The sequence below is a fragment of the Marmota monax genome, unplaced genomic scaffold, assembly GCF_021218885.2.
Source record: "Marmota monax isolate L192 unplaced genomic scaffold, Marmota_monax_Labrador192_F-V1.1 WCK01_AAM20220418_F8-fsc00001, whole genome shotgun sequence".
Classification (NCBI taxonomy): Eukaryota; Metazoa; Chordata; class Mammalia; order Rodentia; family Sciuridae; genus Marmota; species Marmota monax.
Window position 1 is genome coordinate 45,818,644 of NW_026693777.1, and position 12,067 is coordinate 45,830,710.

The 12,067-nt window shown below is 45.0% G+C and overlaps 1 protein-coding gene across 2 annotated transcripts in view; it reads right to left on the bottom strand.

Annotated features, from left to right (window-relative positions):
* Frmd5 (FERM domain containing 5) overlaps positions 1-12,067 on the bottom strand; it is a 341,331-nt gene that overhangs the window by 41,451 nt on the left and 287,813 nt on the right. For both annotated transcript variants that reach the window (XM_046461881.2, XM_046461880.2), the window contains exon 2: positions 2,418-2,522. In XM_046461881.2, coding sequence (XP_046317837.1) covers positions 2,418-2,522 — 105 coding nt within the window. The remainder of the gene's footprint in view (positions 1-2,417; positions 2,523-12,067) is intronic.

Consider the following 12,067-nt stretch of genomic DNA (forward strand, 5'->3'; position numbering starts at 1 on the left):
GCTTGAGACTGGCTTTGCTATTTATCTTGGTTGGGGGTTACTTAACCTGTCAGATACTTCACTGACTCACCTGAAGAATGGGTATCATAATTACAAACACTGGTCCCACTAATCTTAAGGATTACATGAAATAACATATGTGCAGCTCTTAGCTTAGTGCCTGAGACAACTCAGTGTTCAGTGTTCATCAGCTGAAAGGGCCTGGTGTGTGTTCACAGCAGAGCCTGGCACACAGTAGGCATGTCATAAATGTTTAGTCCTCCTCTTTCCCATTTCCTTCTCTCTCTAGCTCTTCTACCTTTTAATCTTTACCACCTCCATGTATGTTCTGATTCTCCTCAAGTACATTCTAGTCTAACTAAAAAACAAACAAACAAACAAATAAATAAATCTACAGGACACATTTTGCCCTTTCTTTTAAAAAATATTTATTTTTTTTTAGTTGTAGGTTGACACAATACCTTTATTTTATTTTATTTTTTAATATGGTGCTGAGGATCAAACCCAATGCCTCACGTATGCTAGGTAACTGCTCCACCTCTGAGCTACAATGCCAGCCCACATTTTGCCCTTTTTGTTTCACACACTAGAACCTCTAGGAAATGAATAGATTTTAGGGTAATGGACCTTCCTTTTTAGGGACAGAAAGCTCGGACCAAACAAACACACACTAGATATAACAAAGCGGTCTACCATTTTATTGTGAATGGCTCCTACAGTAGGGTGAGGGACATGTAGCTTCCTAGTATCAACGTACTTTTTCTGGCCTTCTGCTTAGTCTAGAGCCAAGAAGCGTATTTATGTCATTGAGTGGAGCTTTTATAGAGTGAAGGGTTGACCTCACCACTACTTCCCAAACACTGATGCTGCTCAGAACTCTGGGGGCTGGGAGGAATGAAACACATCAGAGAGAAGCTGGGGCAGGGCTAGTCAAAGGAAAGGGACATGGTCCTTTAGATTCTTTCCTGAAGCTCATGTGTTTAGTACATAACCCTAGATGTAACCTGCAAGACAAAATGGTTCAGGGCATCAAAGAAAAACAGCACAACTTTGACATGGTGAGGGGCATATCCACTCAGTGTCATGACCCCCCCACAGTGTAGAGATCTGCCCCCTGAAGATGGTGGAGACAAACCCCATGTTTGAAGCTGAAGGAACTCCTGGACCCATAAAAGGAGGGCCCTCTGGTATTTGTGATACTGTTTTTTTGGAAAATGGCAGATAAACATGGGTGGTGAGAGGCTGGATGCTTCTGCATATTTTCCCACTTTAATGTGGATGTGAAGAGCACATCCCCACAGACAGCGAAGGGAGGATGAACGGAAATTATAGCAACTGCAGATATGGGCAAGATGGGCAGATGGAAGTGAGAGATAGGGCACTCTAAATCATTAACTCACTCATCCCTTCCTTCTTCAGAAAATGCTCCTTGAGCATCAACAACATTCCCGGCTCTGTGCTGGTTACATGGAAGACAGTGATGAGTAAGATAATCTAAGTCCATGCCCTTGGGGGAACTCACACATTTGCAGGGAACACAGGTAATTGCAGCAAGGTATAGTAAGTACTATGACAGGGCACAGGTCCAGAGAAGGCCCTTAATACAGAGCAGGGTTAGAGAAGACTTCCTGAGGAAGTGAGAGTCCACGGTAAGACCTTAAGTGTGAAATGGAGGTAGCCAGAAGGAAAGTGTGGAGTGCAGAGAAGTGAGGAAAAGGAGAAGCATTTTCCAGCAGCAGAGCTGCAAAGATGAAGGCTCTGGAAAGAAGGCATGGTGCGTCTGGAGAGCCACAGTATTGTCTGGCTTCACTACAGTAGGGAGGAGAAGGTCAGGGGAGGTGAAGCTGGAGATGAAGTAGAGGCTAAGGATAATGGGCTTGTTCCTGTATCTGTCTGGAGCATCACAGTCTTGTCAACGCCTGCTATCTGCAGAACTGCCTTTGTTACACAGAGCAGAGCTGGAACTGCAGGATGTGCAAGGTTCTGAAGGGTCCATGTCAGTCTCTCTGTCCTGCCGAATGGGGTTGACGTGGTGCCTCAGTGAGGCCCTGCCTAACCAGAATATCGAATTACAGTCCATTTACTAGAAAGGGGGCAGGAAAAGCCCACCCAGTGCACTTGGCCCTAAGACCATGACACTATCCCATCTGCTATGCCTCAAACCAGGCTACTTTGGGCAAATCACTTAAGCTCTTTAGGCTGCCATTTCTGCATGTGTAAAATGCCAGGCTTCTCTAGATGAGCCCTAGCTAAGGTGCTTCCAGGTCTAATGCTATGATTTAAAGCAATGGCATTCAAGTGCAGGGTCTGGCTGGTCCCTGACTCCCAAGGCTAAACTCTGAATATGAATAACAATTTAAGAATTCAGGCTTATTAACTGACCTTCTGCTCCCTTTGTGCTTTGAATTTTGACTTACCCGCTGCTTATCTGGGTCCACAAAGCGGATCCCAAAATAGTCTTTCTCAAGTAGGTTCAGGTGGTGGCAAAGAAGGTCAAATAGGTACTGGCCTTTGGCATCTCTCTGAAAAAAAAAAAAAAAAGCAAGCTCCATTGAGAAATGAGTGGTCTTCTTCAGCATGACTTTGTTTTTATAGTCATTAAAAACTGTTTATAGCTGTTGCATATGGAAATAAAGAGGGCACATGTTCACAATTGGGTCCTGCATTAGACATTCTCTGGAATTCTGAGGCTTTCAGCACTTGGAAGGAGCCCAACAACCCCTCCTGCCCCCCATCCCCACCCTGTGTGCTCCCCCCTCCCCCTGCCCTCCCCCACTAAAATGTCAAAGAATTCGGCACAGAGTCAGTAAGCCAAGTTCCAATGTCTAATGCACAAATATCTCTTAAACTGGGAGGAACAGGCAACTTCAGCTTGGAAGAGTTAGTTTCGCTTCTACTTTAGTCTCCCTGTGTACCAGTTTCTAACCCCAGAAGCAACCCAACTTCTTGTGTATCTTTTATGTGATATTTTCTACATAGGCAAACCTATATATGTGGACATCTCCTCTTTTTTTTTTTTCAAACTTTTTCAAACTTTTTTTTTTTTTTTTTTTGGTACTGAGGATTGAACCCAGGGTGCTCAACCACTGATCCACATCCCAGCCATTTTTAATATTTTATTTAGAGACAGGGTCTTGCTGAGTTGCTAAGTGACTCGCTAAGTTGCTAAGCCTGGCTTTGAACTTGAAATCCTCCTGCCTTAGCCTCTCAAGTCACTGGATTTACAGGCATGTGCCACCACACCTGGCATCTTCACACTATTTTTTTTGCAGTGCTGGGGATAGAACCCAGGTCCTCACACATGCTAAGCAAGAGCTCTACCACTCAGCTACATTCCTAGTCCCTCTTTGCAGTAAATCATTATTATTATTATTTATTATGTTGACACTGGGGCACTTTACCACTGAACTACATCCCCAGTCCTTTTAAAAAATTTGTTTTAAGTTTCTCAGGGTCTTGCTAAGTTGCTGAGGCTGGCCTGGGACTTGAGATTCTCCTGTCTCAGCCTCCTCAGTCACTGGGATTATAGGCATGTGCCACCGTGCCTGGCTGCAGCACAATTTTATATTTTACTCTGTTTCTTGTTCTGTTTCCCCCCCCACCCCATTTAGGATATCTTGAAAATCCTTCTATAACAGTGCATACTAACATGCCTCAGACATTATCCAGTTCCACATTGATGGAATTTGTTTTAATCTATTACAAACAATGTGATAGTGAACATTCAGTGATCTTTAATTACACTCCTCACTTCTGTTTCACATTGCCAGGGTCTTTCCATTGCTCTCAGAATAAAGTCCTATCTCTGGTCATGGCCTGTAATGCCCTATGTAGCCTGGCTCCTGCCTTCTCTTTGAGCTCATCCCAAATCATTCTCCTTACTGCATTCTTGCTGTGGCCTGTTCCTGAACACACCAAGGCTTTTCTGCCTGTGTCTTTGTCTTCCCACTGCCTGGCATGCTCTTCCTATAGCTCTTCTTAGCCACTCTTATCCTTGAAGTCTCAGTTCAAAAGCCCCTTCTGCAGAGAGGTCTTCCCCTAAAGGATGGCCTTTCTCTAGCTTTCCATCTCATTATTCTGTTTATGGTCTTCATAGCACTTATAATAGTCTGTAATTACCTTTTTGACTTGTTTACTTATTTGTTGTCTGCTCCTTTTTGAGACTAATTTTCATGAAAATGGGGCCTTTCCCCAGGTCAGCACAGGGCCTGATAGAAGGCAGGAGGAGGTCTTCAATGGTTATTTGTTGAATAAATTATTGAATGAATAGCAGGTAGAAGGTTGGCTACAAGGTTTTACAAAACGTTAAGATGTTAGGTTGTTTATAACCCATAACTTCTACTTCAGAGACCTGCCTGAGTATCTAGGATGACTGGAAGAATGACTTGCAGGGAACTGTCAGAACATCTGAAGGCCTGCAAATCATCCATCTCTAGGCCTGTCCCCCATGACCTCTGTAGTTCCGCTGACTCACTCTGGCCTGTCCATGTCTAACTTTGTATCCAAATTGAGGCCGTCTTATAAGATCCAAAGATCTCACCTGTACCAAGGTGAGATTTATATGTGTACCAGGGCCGTGGTACAGAAGGATCTGGCCTGGTTCCAAGAAACAGGTCTAAAGACATGCCTGTTCATGAAAGGTTTACACCTTCCCTCAGCCTCTTCTGCTGGCTCACCCTACACTATTGAAGGAGAACTAGGGCAGGATACCAAACCTCTCACAAATATCTTAAGAAGCTTATCTTTGCAGGGATGGAAGGATGAGTGGTAGACAGCTCAGCTAAAGGAGGAGGGACCATGTGGGTGCCTCCCTCTCCTGCTGGCTTCACACTTCCTCTGTGTGTGTGGGGGGGGCGGTGGTACCAGGGATTGAACCCAGAGGTACTTAATCACTGAGTTACACCCCCAGCCCTTTTTTGTTTTATTTAGAGACAGTTACACCCCCAGCCCTATTTTGTTTTATTTATTTAGAGTTGCTTAAGGCCTCACTAAATTGCTGAGGCTGGCTTTGAGCTAGTGATCCTCCTGCCTTAGCTTCCAGAGCTGCTGGGATTAGAGGTGTGCATCACCACCCCTGGCTCCCCTCTCTACTTCTGAAGTAGTGGTCCCATTTCCATACCCTTTGGTTTCCCACAAGAAAGAGCTACTCTCAGAGCAGAGATTAGGAATCACATCAGGACTCCCGGGTGTGGGCCACAAACTGGGTCTCACCACTTGCTCACTGATGCCTCAGAGCTTAAACTTGTGTTTAAGGCTCTCTGAGAGTGGAGGAAATATGTTCAACTCTGTCCCACGCAACACATCCTACACTATTATCTCTTTCAGAAAAACGGAAATGGAATTGTACAAAATGCATATTGTGATTATTTTCTTCTACAAATTTTACTTTGCACCAAGCTGGCTACTACATTTGGGATCAGCTAGCATGAATTTTAATGGCTGAAGGAGCTTGCTTCCATCCATACAGCAACCACATTATAGGAGCCTGGGAAATAGCCATGGGGAAACTGCTTCTGTCATGGAAATCACAAGGACTTTTAATAAGAATCCTGCCTTCCACAACTCATTCTCAGGGGCTGGCAGCTCAGATGTACTTGTAAGGCTCTCAGCTGCTTAAGAACCTTAGATTTAGTAGATCCAACTATAGAGTTTTCCCACTTCACAGGAAGAAAATGGAAGCATGACTTTTCTCTTGTAGGAATTAGGAAACAAGAACCTATTCCATTACATATTCCCTGTAGCTATAAAAAGGATCTTTCTCTGGTTATTTCTCAGCATCTGGTGGGTTCCCCTGGTGTGCTCCCCACCATGAGGTCATCATTCCCTCAGGTTCCCATCTGCCTGTGGTAGATGCATGGCTACGAGGCTGTTTTCGTAGACCCATAGAAAGAAGCATCTTCCTTTGCTGTTTCTCCAGGGATAGGGCTGGGTGAAGGGAGTGGGGATAGGAGGTAGAACAGAGCTGCTTCTGGCAGCCCATCTCCATGAAGTTCAAATTTCCAGCCTATACAAAGGCAGAATGACTCAGCACTGTGGAGATACTTTCTACAACATGCCCCTCCCTTGGGGTACTTAACGCCTGTGACTGGAGGGGTGGCCTGAGGTGGACTCTGGGTGGAGTCACTTGCAGCTGGAACATCAACAATAAGCCATTGGCATGAAAAATTTTCGGAATTCTACAACTTCCTGGTCTCAGGAGTCCCCTTGCACTTACAGATGCCAGCTGTGTTCTAAGAGACCCTCCCCATGGCCTCCTATCCCTAAGTTCAGGGGTTTCTGGAATATTCTGTGCAGCCAGTCTTCTCTTTTGGTAGGATGGCAAAGCCCAGGGACTTCTATCTTCTCTTCCCTTTGCCTATAGTTACCCTGGCACTATGGCTACACTGCACTTTGTGTGCTGAATGTTGAGCCATTGATTATACTGCAGAAACAGGCACTGGTACTGACAGGTGATTACTGTTTAGTCACAAAGTCAGAGCTCCATGCCTGAGAACGTTTATCTTCAGGACAAGTGAGCTGAGGCAGAGCACCCAAATCCTTATCCTCCAGTTAAACCTCAGAGCTTATTCTCCTCCCAAGACATTATTGGGTCAAAGTAACTTATATTAAGTACTCAGTTAAAAATAAATTTGAATTTTATGAACCACAACAATACCTACACATATTTGTAACAGTTCAGGTAAGAAAATCCATTTATTCTCTCCATATGATGCACAGAACAATCCCTGAAGCTTTTAGAATCATATTGCAACGGAGGCTGGGAGAATTCTTCTTGCTCTTCCCTGGAATGTGTGATTCTGGTTTTCTATGTTTTGCCTATTCTTGAGCGAAGGGACTGAGGCAGCAAGCAGCAAGCAAGTCTGAGTCAGTGACCTAAACTTTTCAAGGTTAATTGCATTTTCTGCCTCATAATAAATGCCTTTAAGCCAGAGAAGCTTTATTTTAACCCATCATGGATGGAGTCAGGCCCTGGCATGGTGAATCCTAATGAGGGGAGCCAACATGAAGAGAGCCCCCACTCATTAAGCTTCACCTTATCCAATCCCATCTACCTGTGAGGCACACATATTTTAAGTACCAACTAAGTGAGGCTTCGAGGGGACAAGAAGGATTACAGCTTCCTTCACCTTCAGCCACATGCTGTTAAATGGGAGCTGACTGAGGTTTCATGGGCCCCTGGAGAAGGCAGAGATAAAAGGGAGGGATTACAGAAAGTGGGCCCCTGCTGGCCAAAAGTACAAGAGGCCAGGGGTTAAAGAAGACCACATTAGCGCTGGGGTTATGGCTCAGCAGTAGAGCGCTCGTCTAGCATGTGCAGGGCCCTAGATTTGATCTTCAGCATCACATAAAAATAAATAAATAAAAAATAAAGGTATTGTGTTCAACTACAACTAAAAATAAAAATATTTAAAAAAAGAAGACCACATTAAGATAAGGGGGCTTAGAAGAGAGGCAAGAGCTGAAGTTGTCCTCTGAAGTCTGACAGGGAAAAAAGATTGGCACTCAGGGGCTGGGGATGTGGTTCAAGCGGTAGCGCGCTCGCCTGGCATGCGTGCAGCCTGGGTTCGATCCTCAGCACCACATACAAATAAAGATATTGTGTCCGCCGAAAACTAAAAAAAATATTAAAATTCTCTCTCTCTTAAAAAAAAAAAAAAGATTGGCACTCAGCCTCCATTCTGGCTTAAATTCATATTTAAATTTCTTGTAGGCCAAAGGCATCCTTGCTGTCCTTGTCAGAGCTTTCTAAGGGCACGTGTGTGTGCCAATGTCTGCCAGGTGAAGGAGCAGATGCTGTGTAAAAGCTCTTTAATGTCATAGAGGAATGGACACATCAGTTCATCTTCTCAGGGCCATGGCATGAGTGAGCAGAGCAGAAAAGTGTGACTGAATTACTGGGGCAGCTCTTACCTCCCCTGGTCCCACACTACCCCCAGCCCAGCTATCTGAGGCAGGGGGAGGATGAGGGGCACAAGTGCTAATTGCAGGGCGCCAGATTTCTAAACCTCAGCACCTTCCATGCTCACTTACATTTTCTTTGAAGGGAGGGAACCCCTGTGGGCTCCTGGCCCAGGAGCCCACTTTTTCTTGCTTAGTGGTAAACCAACAAAATCTGTCCAGGAGCTACTGAGGCTGCAGCTAGGAGAACAGCCAGCTCACTCTGGGAGACGGATCAGGAATCTCATTCCAGGGGGAAATACAGAGATGCCCACTTGAAGTCACACTGTCTTATGCAGCAGGCTGCCATGAATACAAAAGGGACACAGCTTAGCCCTGCCCAGGTGTTCTTCTGGGTCTGGTCTCAGAACTCGGCAGTCAGGCTGGGAAGGATGGGGCCCAAGCAGGCACTTGGTATCCAAACTGTAGCACCAGGAGGCTGCCATGGGAACAGATGACCATGTGACTCCCAGGAGAGCGGCCAAGTCCAGAGGGTGGGAAAGCAGAGTTCAGGGGGGAAACAGGATCCGTGTTCCTTAGCCATGGTTTTTATCTAATCTTTAATACATTCAGGAACTTCTTTGCCCCAATACCCCCCATTCCACATGCAAATTGAGAGAGCAGGGTGGTTTTCATGATCCTGCACTGACGCCTGAAGGGTCAGATGCCAGGTGCAATGCTGCAGGGAGCCCTCTTGGCAGACCTTACTTAGGTCAGAGAACTGGCTTAGATCACCACCACATGGTGTGGCACTCAAAGGATGTGCACGTGGGGTGGGGGAATCACATTCAATCTGGAACACAGAGGTCACTGTGTGCAAGTAAATGTCATGGGAAGGAGGACTAAGTGTTCTTTCAGCAGAGATGGCCCCAAACAGACCCAACAAGGGAAAATAAGACCCTCTGAGCAGAACCTCAAACCTGCAACTGTTACAGTTTGTAAGAGCAGGGCTAACAGGAGGGCCAGACTTATTGAGATATTAATGATGATCCTTCTAGAGCTACACCATCTTATTCCTACATGGGTTCTTTTTGTCTAGTGGTTTCTGGAAGAAAAGAAAAGAAAAACAGAGCTTGGCCTGAAGAAAATCAGTTTGTCCATCTTTCCCATGGCAAGGCCATTTTTACAAATAAGGGGACAGATTCTTAGAAGCATCACTACCACATCTTGCTACTGACCAAATAAATATGAGTTGTATTTTTCTGGCCAGTGAGAATATTTCAGAGGACTAGTAATATCAGAGCTGCAGAATTACTAGAAACTTAGCCAGGCTTGCTTGGGAAAAAACAAAAAGTCATTAGTTTGTGTGCAGTTCATACTCATATTCTCTCTCTCTCTCTCTCTCTCTCTCTCACACACACACACACACACACACACACACACACACACCTTCCCATACACCTATGCTTCTCATATAATACCGCTTCAGATTACTTTTAAAGAAAGTCAACTTCCCCTTGCCCTTAACCTAAGGACAGTTTGACAACTATTTTTTTAAGGTGTGGGGGGGAGGGGGGCAAATGCATGTTATCTGACAAATCTGGGAATTTCTGTGGATGCAGGGAGAGGCCTGGGTGGTCAGGGATTATGAGAACAGTCCATCTATACCTATTCCCTTAACCTCATCTCTCCCACAGAAAATGATTGACCAACACCAACATAAACGATGGATCCAGAGTGGACAAACCTCATAAATAGAAGAGATTGGGATTTCTGAATCCTAGTACAGTCTCATTTTCAAGTATCCTCCCCAGGACATTTGCATTCCCTAGAACTTGAGGTGGAGGTAGGGGAACAGAGTGGAAGTACACTAGAAAGGTAAAAGCCCTGAGAACAAAAGCTAGACTTGGTCAAGGCCCTGTTCAGTTGCTCCTCCTCTGTGATCTCAGACCAGTACTGAAATCTGTCTGAACTTCAGTTTCCTTATTTATAAAACAAGGCTAATACCACATCTCTAGAAGGAGTATTTTTGAGGTCCCAAATAAGAGACATAATGTACATAAGAACCCTGCAAATTTTTCCTACCATTTTCCCCTGCCTCCTATGACTCCTCTTCCTTCAGAATGAATGGACTTAAAACTCTATGAGGCTTCAGCAATGAGAATATGCCCTCAAGGTACAGAAGCCCACTTTCCCTGGATAAGAACTCTGGGGTAGATCCTGGCCAGCTTTTCACCTTGCAGTGTCCCCTCCCTTATAGGAATCTGACATCATTTTGGAAATCTTCCCTAAGTGGTTCTCAAAGCACAGATCTGCATCTTCTCTATACCCCAAGGCTATGTCTTCCAGACTTGGTCAGAGAAGAGTAGAAAATATAAAATACACACAATCAACCCAAACTCCTTTAGATGCCTGGCAGTTGTTCCTCCTTCTATAAAGAAAAAAGGCAGAACCTCTACTATGTTCCTGACATGCTCTGTGAGAAAGAGGAGTTGAATGAGGTTGAAGACCAGATACCATACAATTCCAGTAGACACTGTACCTTATAATGCCTTGGTTTTGACTAAATTAAAAAGAAAAATGTATCTGGCAAAAAAATTAACTCAGAGCCTTTTGGTGGAGGAGCAGGGGGTAGTACCAGGGATTAAACTCAGGGGCACTCAACTACAGAGCCACATCCCCAGCCATTTTTTTTTTTAATTAGAGACAGGGTCTCACTGAGTTGTTTAGCACCTTGCTGTTGCTGAGGCTGGCTTTGAACTTGTGATCCTCCTGCCTCAGCCTTCTGAGCTGCTGGAATTACAGGTGTGGGCTGTAAAGTCTGGAGACTACCGGGCAGTGGTGCCTGGCAACTCAGAACCTCTTAAGGAACATAACAGGTTCTCTCTGGTGTTAAAGCTACAGGAGCTGACTGTAGCACCAACCCCCTGCCCCCAACATTCTCAGGTGAATGGATGTACAACAGGATTAAGAAGGGTGAGTAGAGCCCAGGACTCGCTGATCAGAGTCTCAAGGTCACACACAGCTGCTGGCATCTTATGCTAGGACTAGATGGGTCAAGTCATTCTCGCTGCTTCTCTTGAGAAGGACAGCAGCACCTCCCTTGAAAGCCCCTCATAACAGCAGATAGAAAGAAATCAGTTAGGCTCCAGAACCTGTCTCTTGGTTTCTGGTCCCACTGGTGGTACAAGGTCAGGTTTATGAATATCTCCCCTTTCCAGCACTAAATGGAAACAACCTTACTGGACCAACAATACCCAGAGGCCCAAGAGAAAAGTGAGACAGCTGGGGCCATGAGCCAAACATGGGTGGAGAGATGGTTTACTGTACAAATGCTAAGGCCTGGGAAAGCAGGAGGACAGACCCCATATCTCTCAATTGTGGCTGTCCCAGTGGTGGAGGAGAAGAGGAAGAAGAGGAAAGACAGGAGGCAGACAGCTAGCTTGCTCTGAAGGTAGAGTTTCCAAACAGCCTGTTATACATTCCTTCACCTGGGGATGCCTGGAGGACAGTCTGATGTTATAGTTAAGTCCTGTAGCTTTGACTCTGGAAATAATCTGTTATTTTAAGAGAAGCTCTGAGTTAATTTACTAAAACACATTTTACCTGATACTTTTTTCTTTTTATTCTAATCAAAGTCAAAGCATTAAAAGGTATAGTGTCTATTGAATCATGTGTATTTCATCCTCTATTGTTACTTAACAGAACTGCTCCGTACTTAGAACCAGTGGTTCTCAAACTTGAGCCTGAATCAGAATCACTTGCCTCCAAGTGATTCTAGTTAAAACACAGATTTCCCAGCCCCCCACTGAGTGTCAGGTCCAGTGGATCTGGGGTGGGGCCTGAGACTTCTTGTTTCTAACAAATTCCCAGATAAGCCCGGTGTGGTGGTACATGCCTGTAATCCTAGCAGCTGGGGAGTTCAAAGCCAGCCCCAGCAAAAGCAAGGTGCTAAGCAATCCAGTGAGACCCTGTCTCTAAATAAAATACAAAATAGGGCTGGAAAGGTGGCTCAGTGGCCGAATGCCCCTAAATTCAATCCCTGGTACCCTCCCCACAAAAAGAAAAAAGAAAAATAAGCAAACAAATTCCTAGGTGATGCTGGTCTGGAGACTATTGGACTAGATCTACCCTTCTCCAGCATCTGTTGGTGACTAGTAGCTCTTGTAGCCAAGACTGCAGAGCTAAG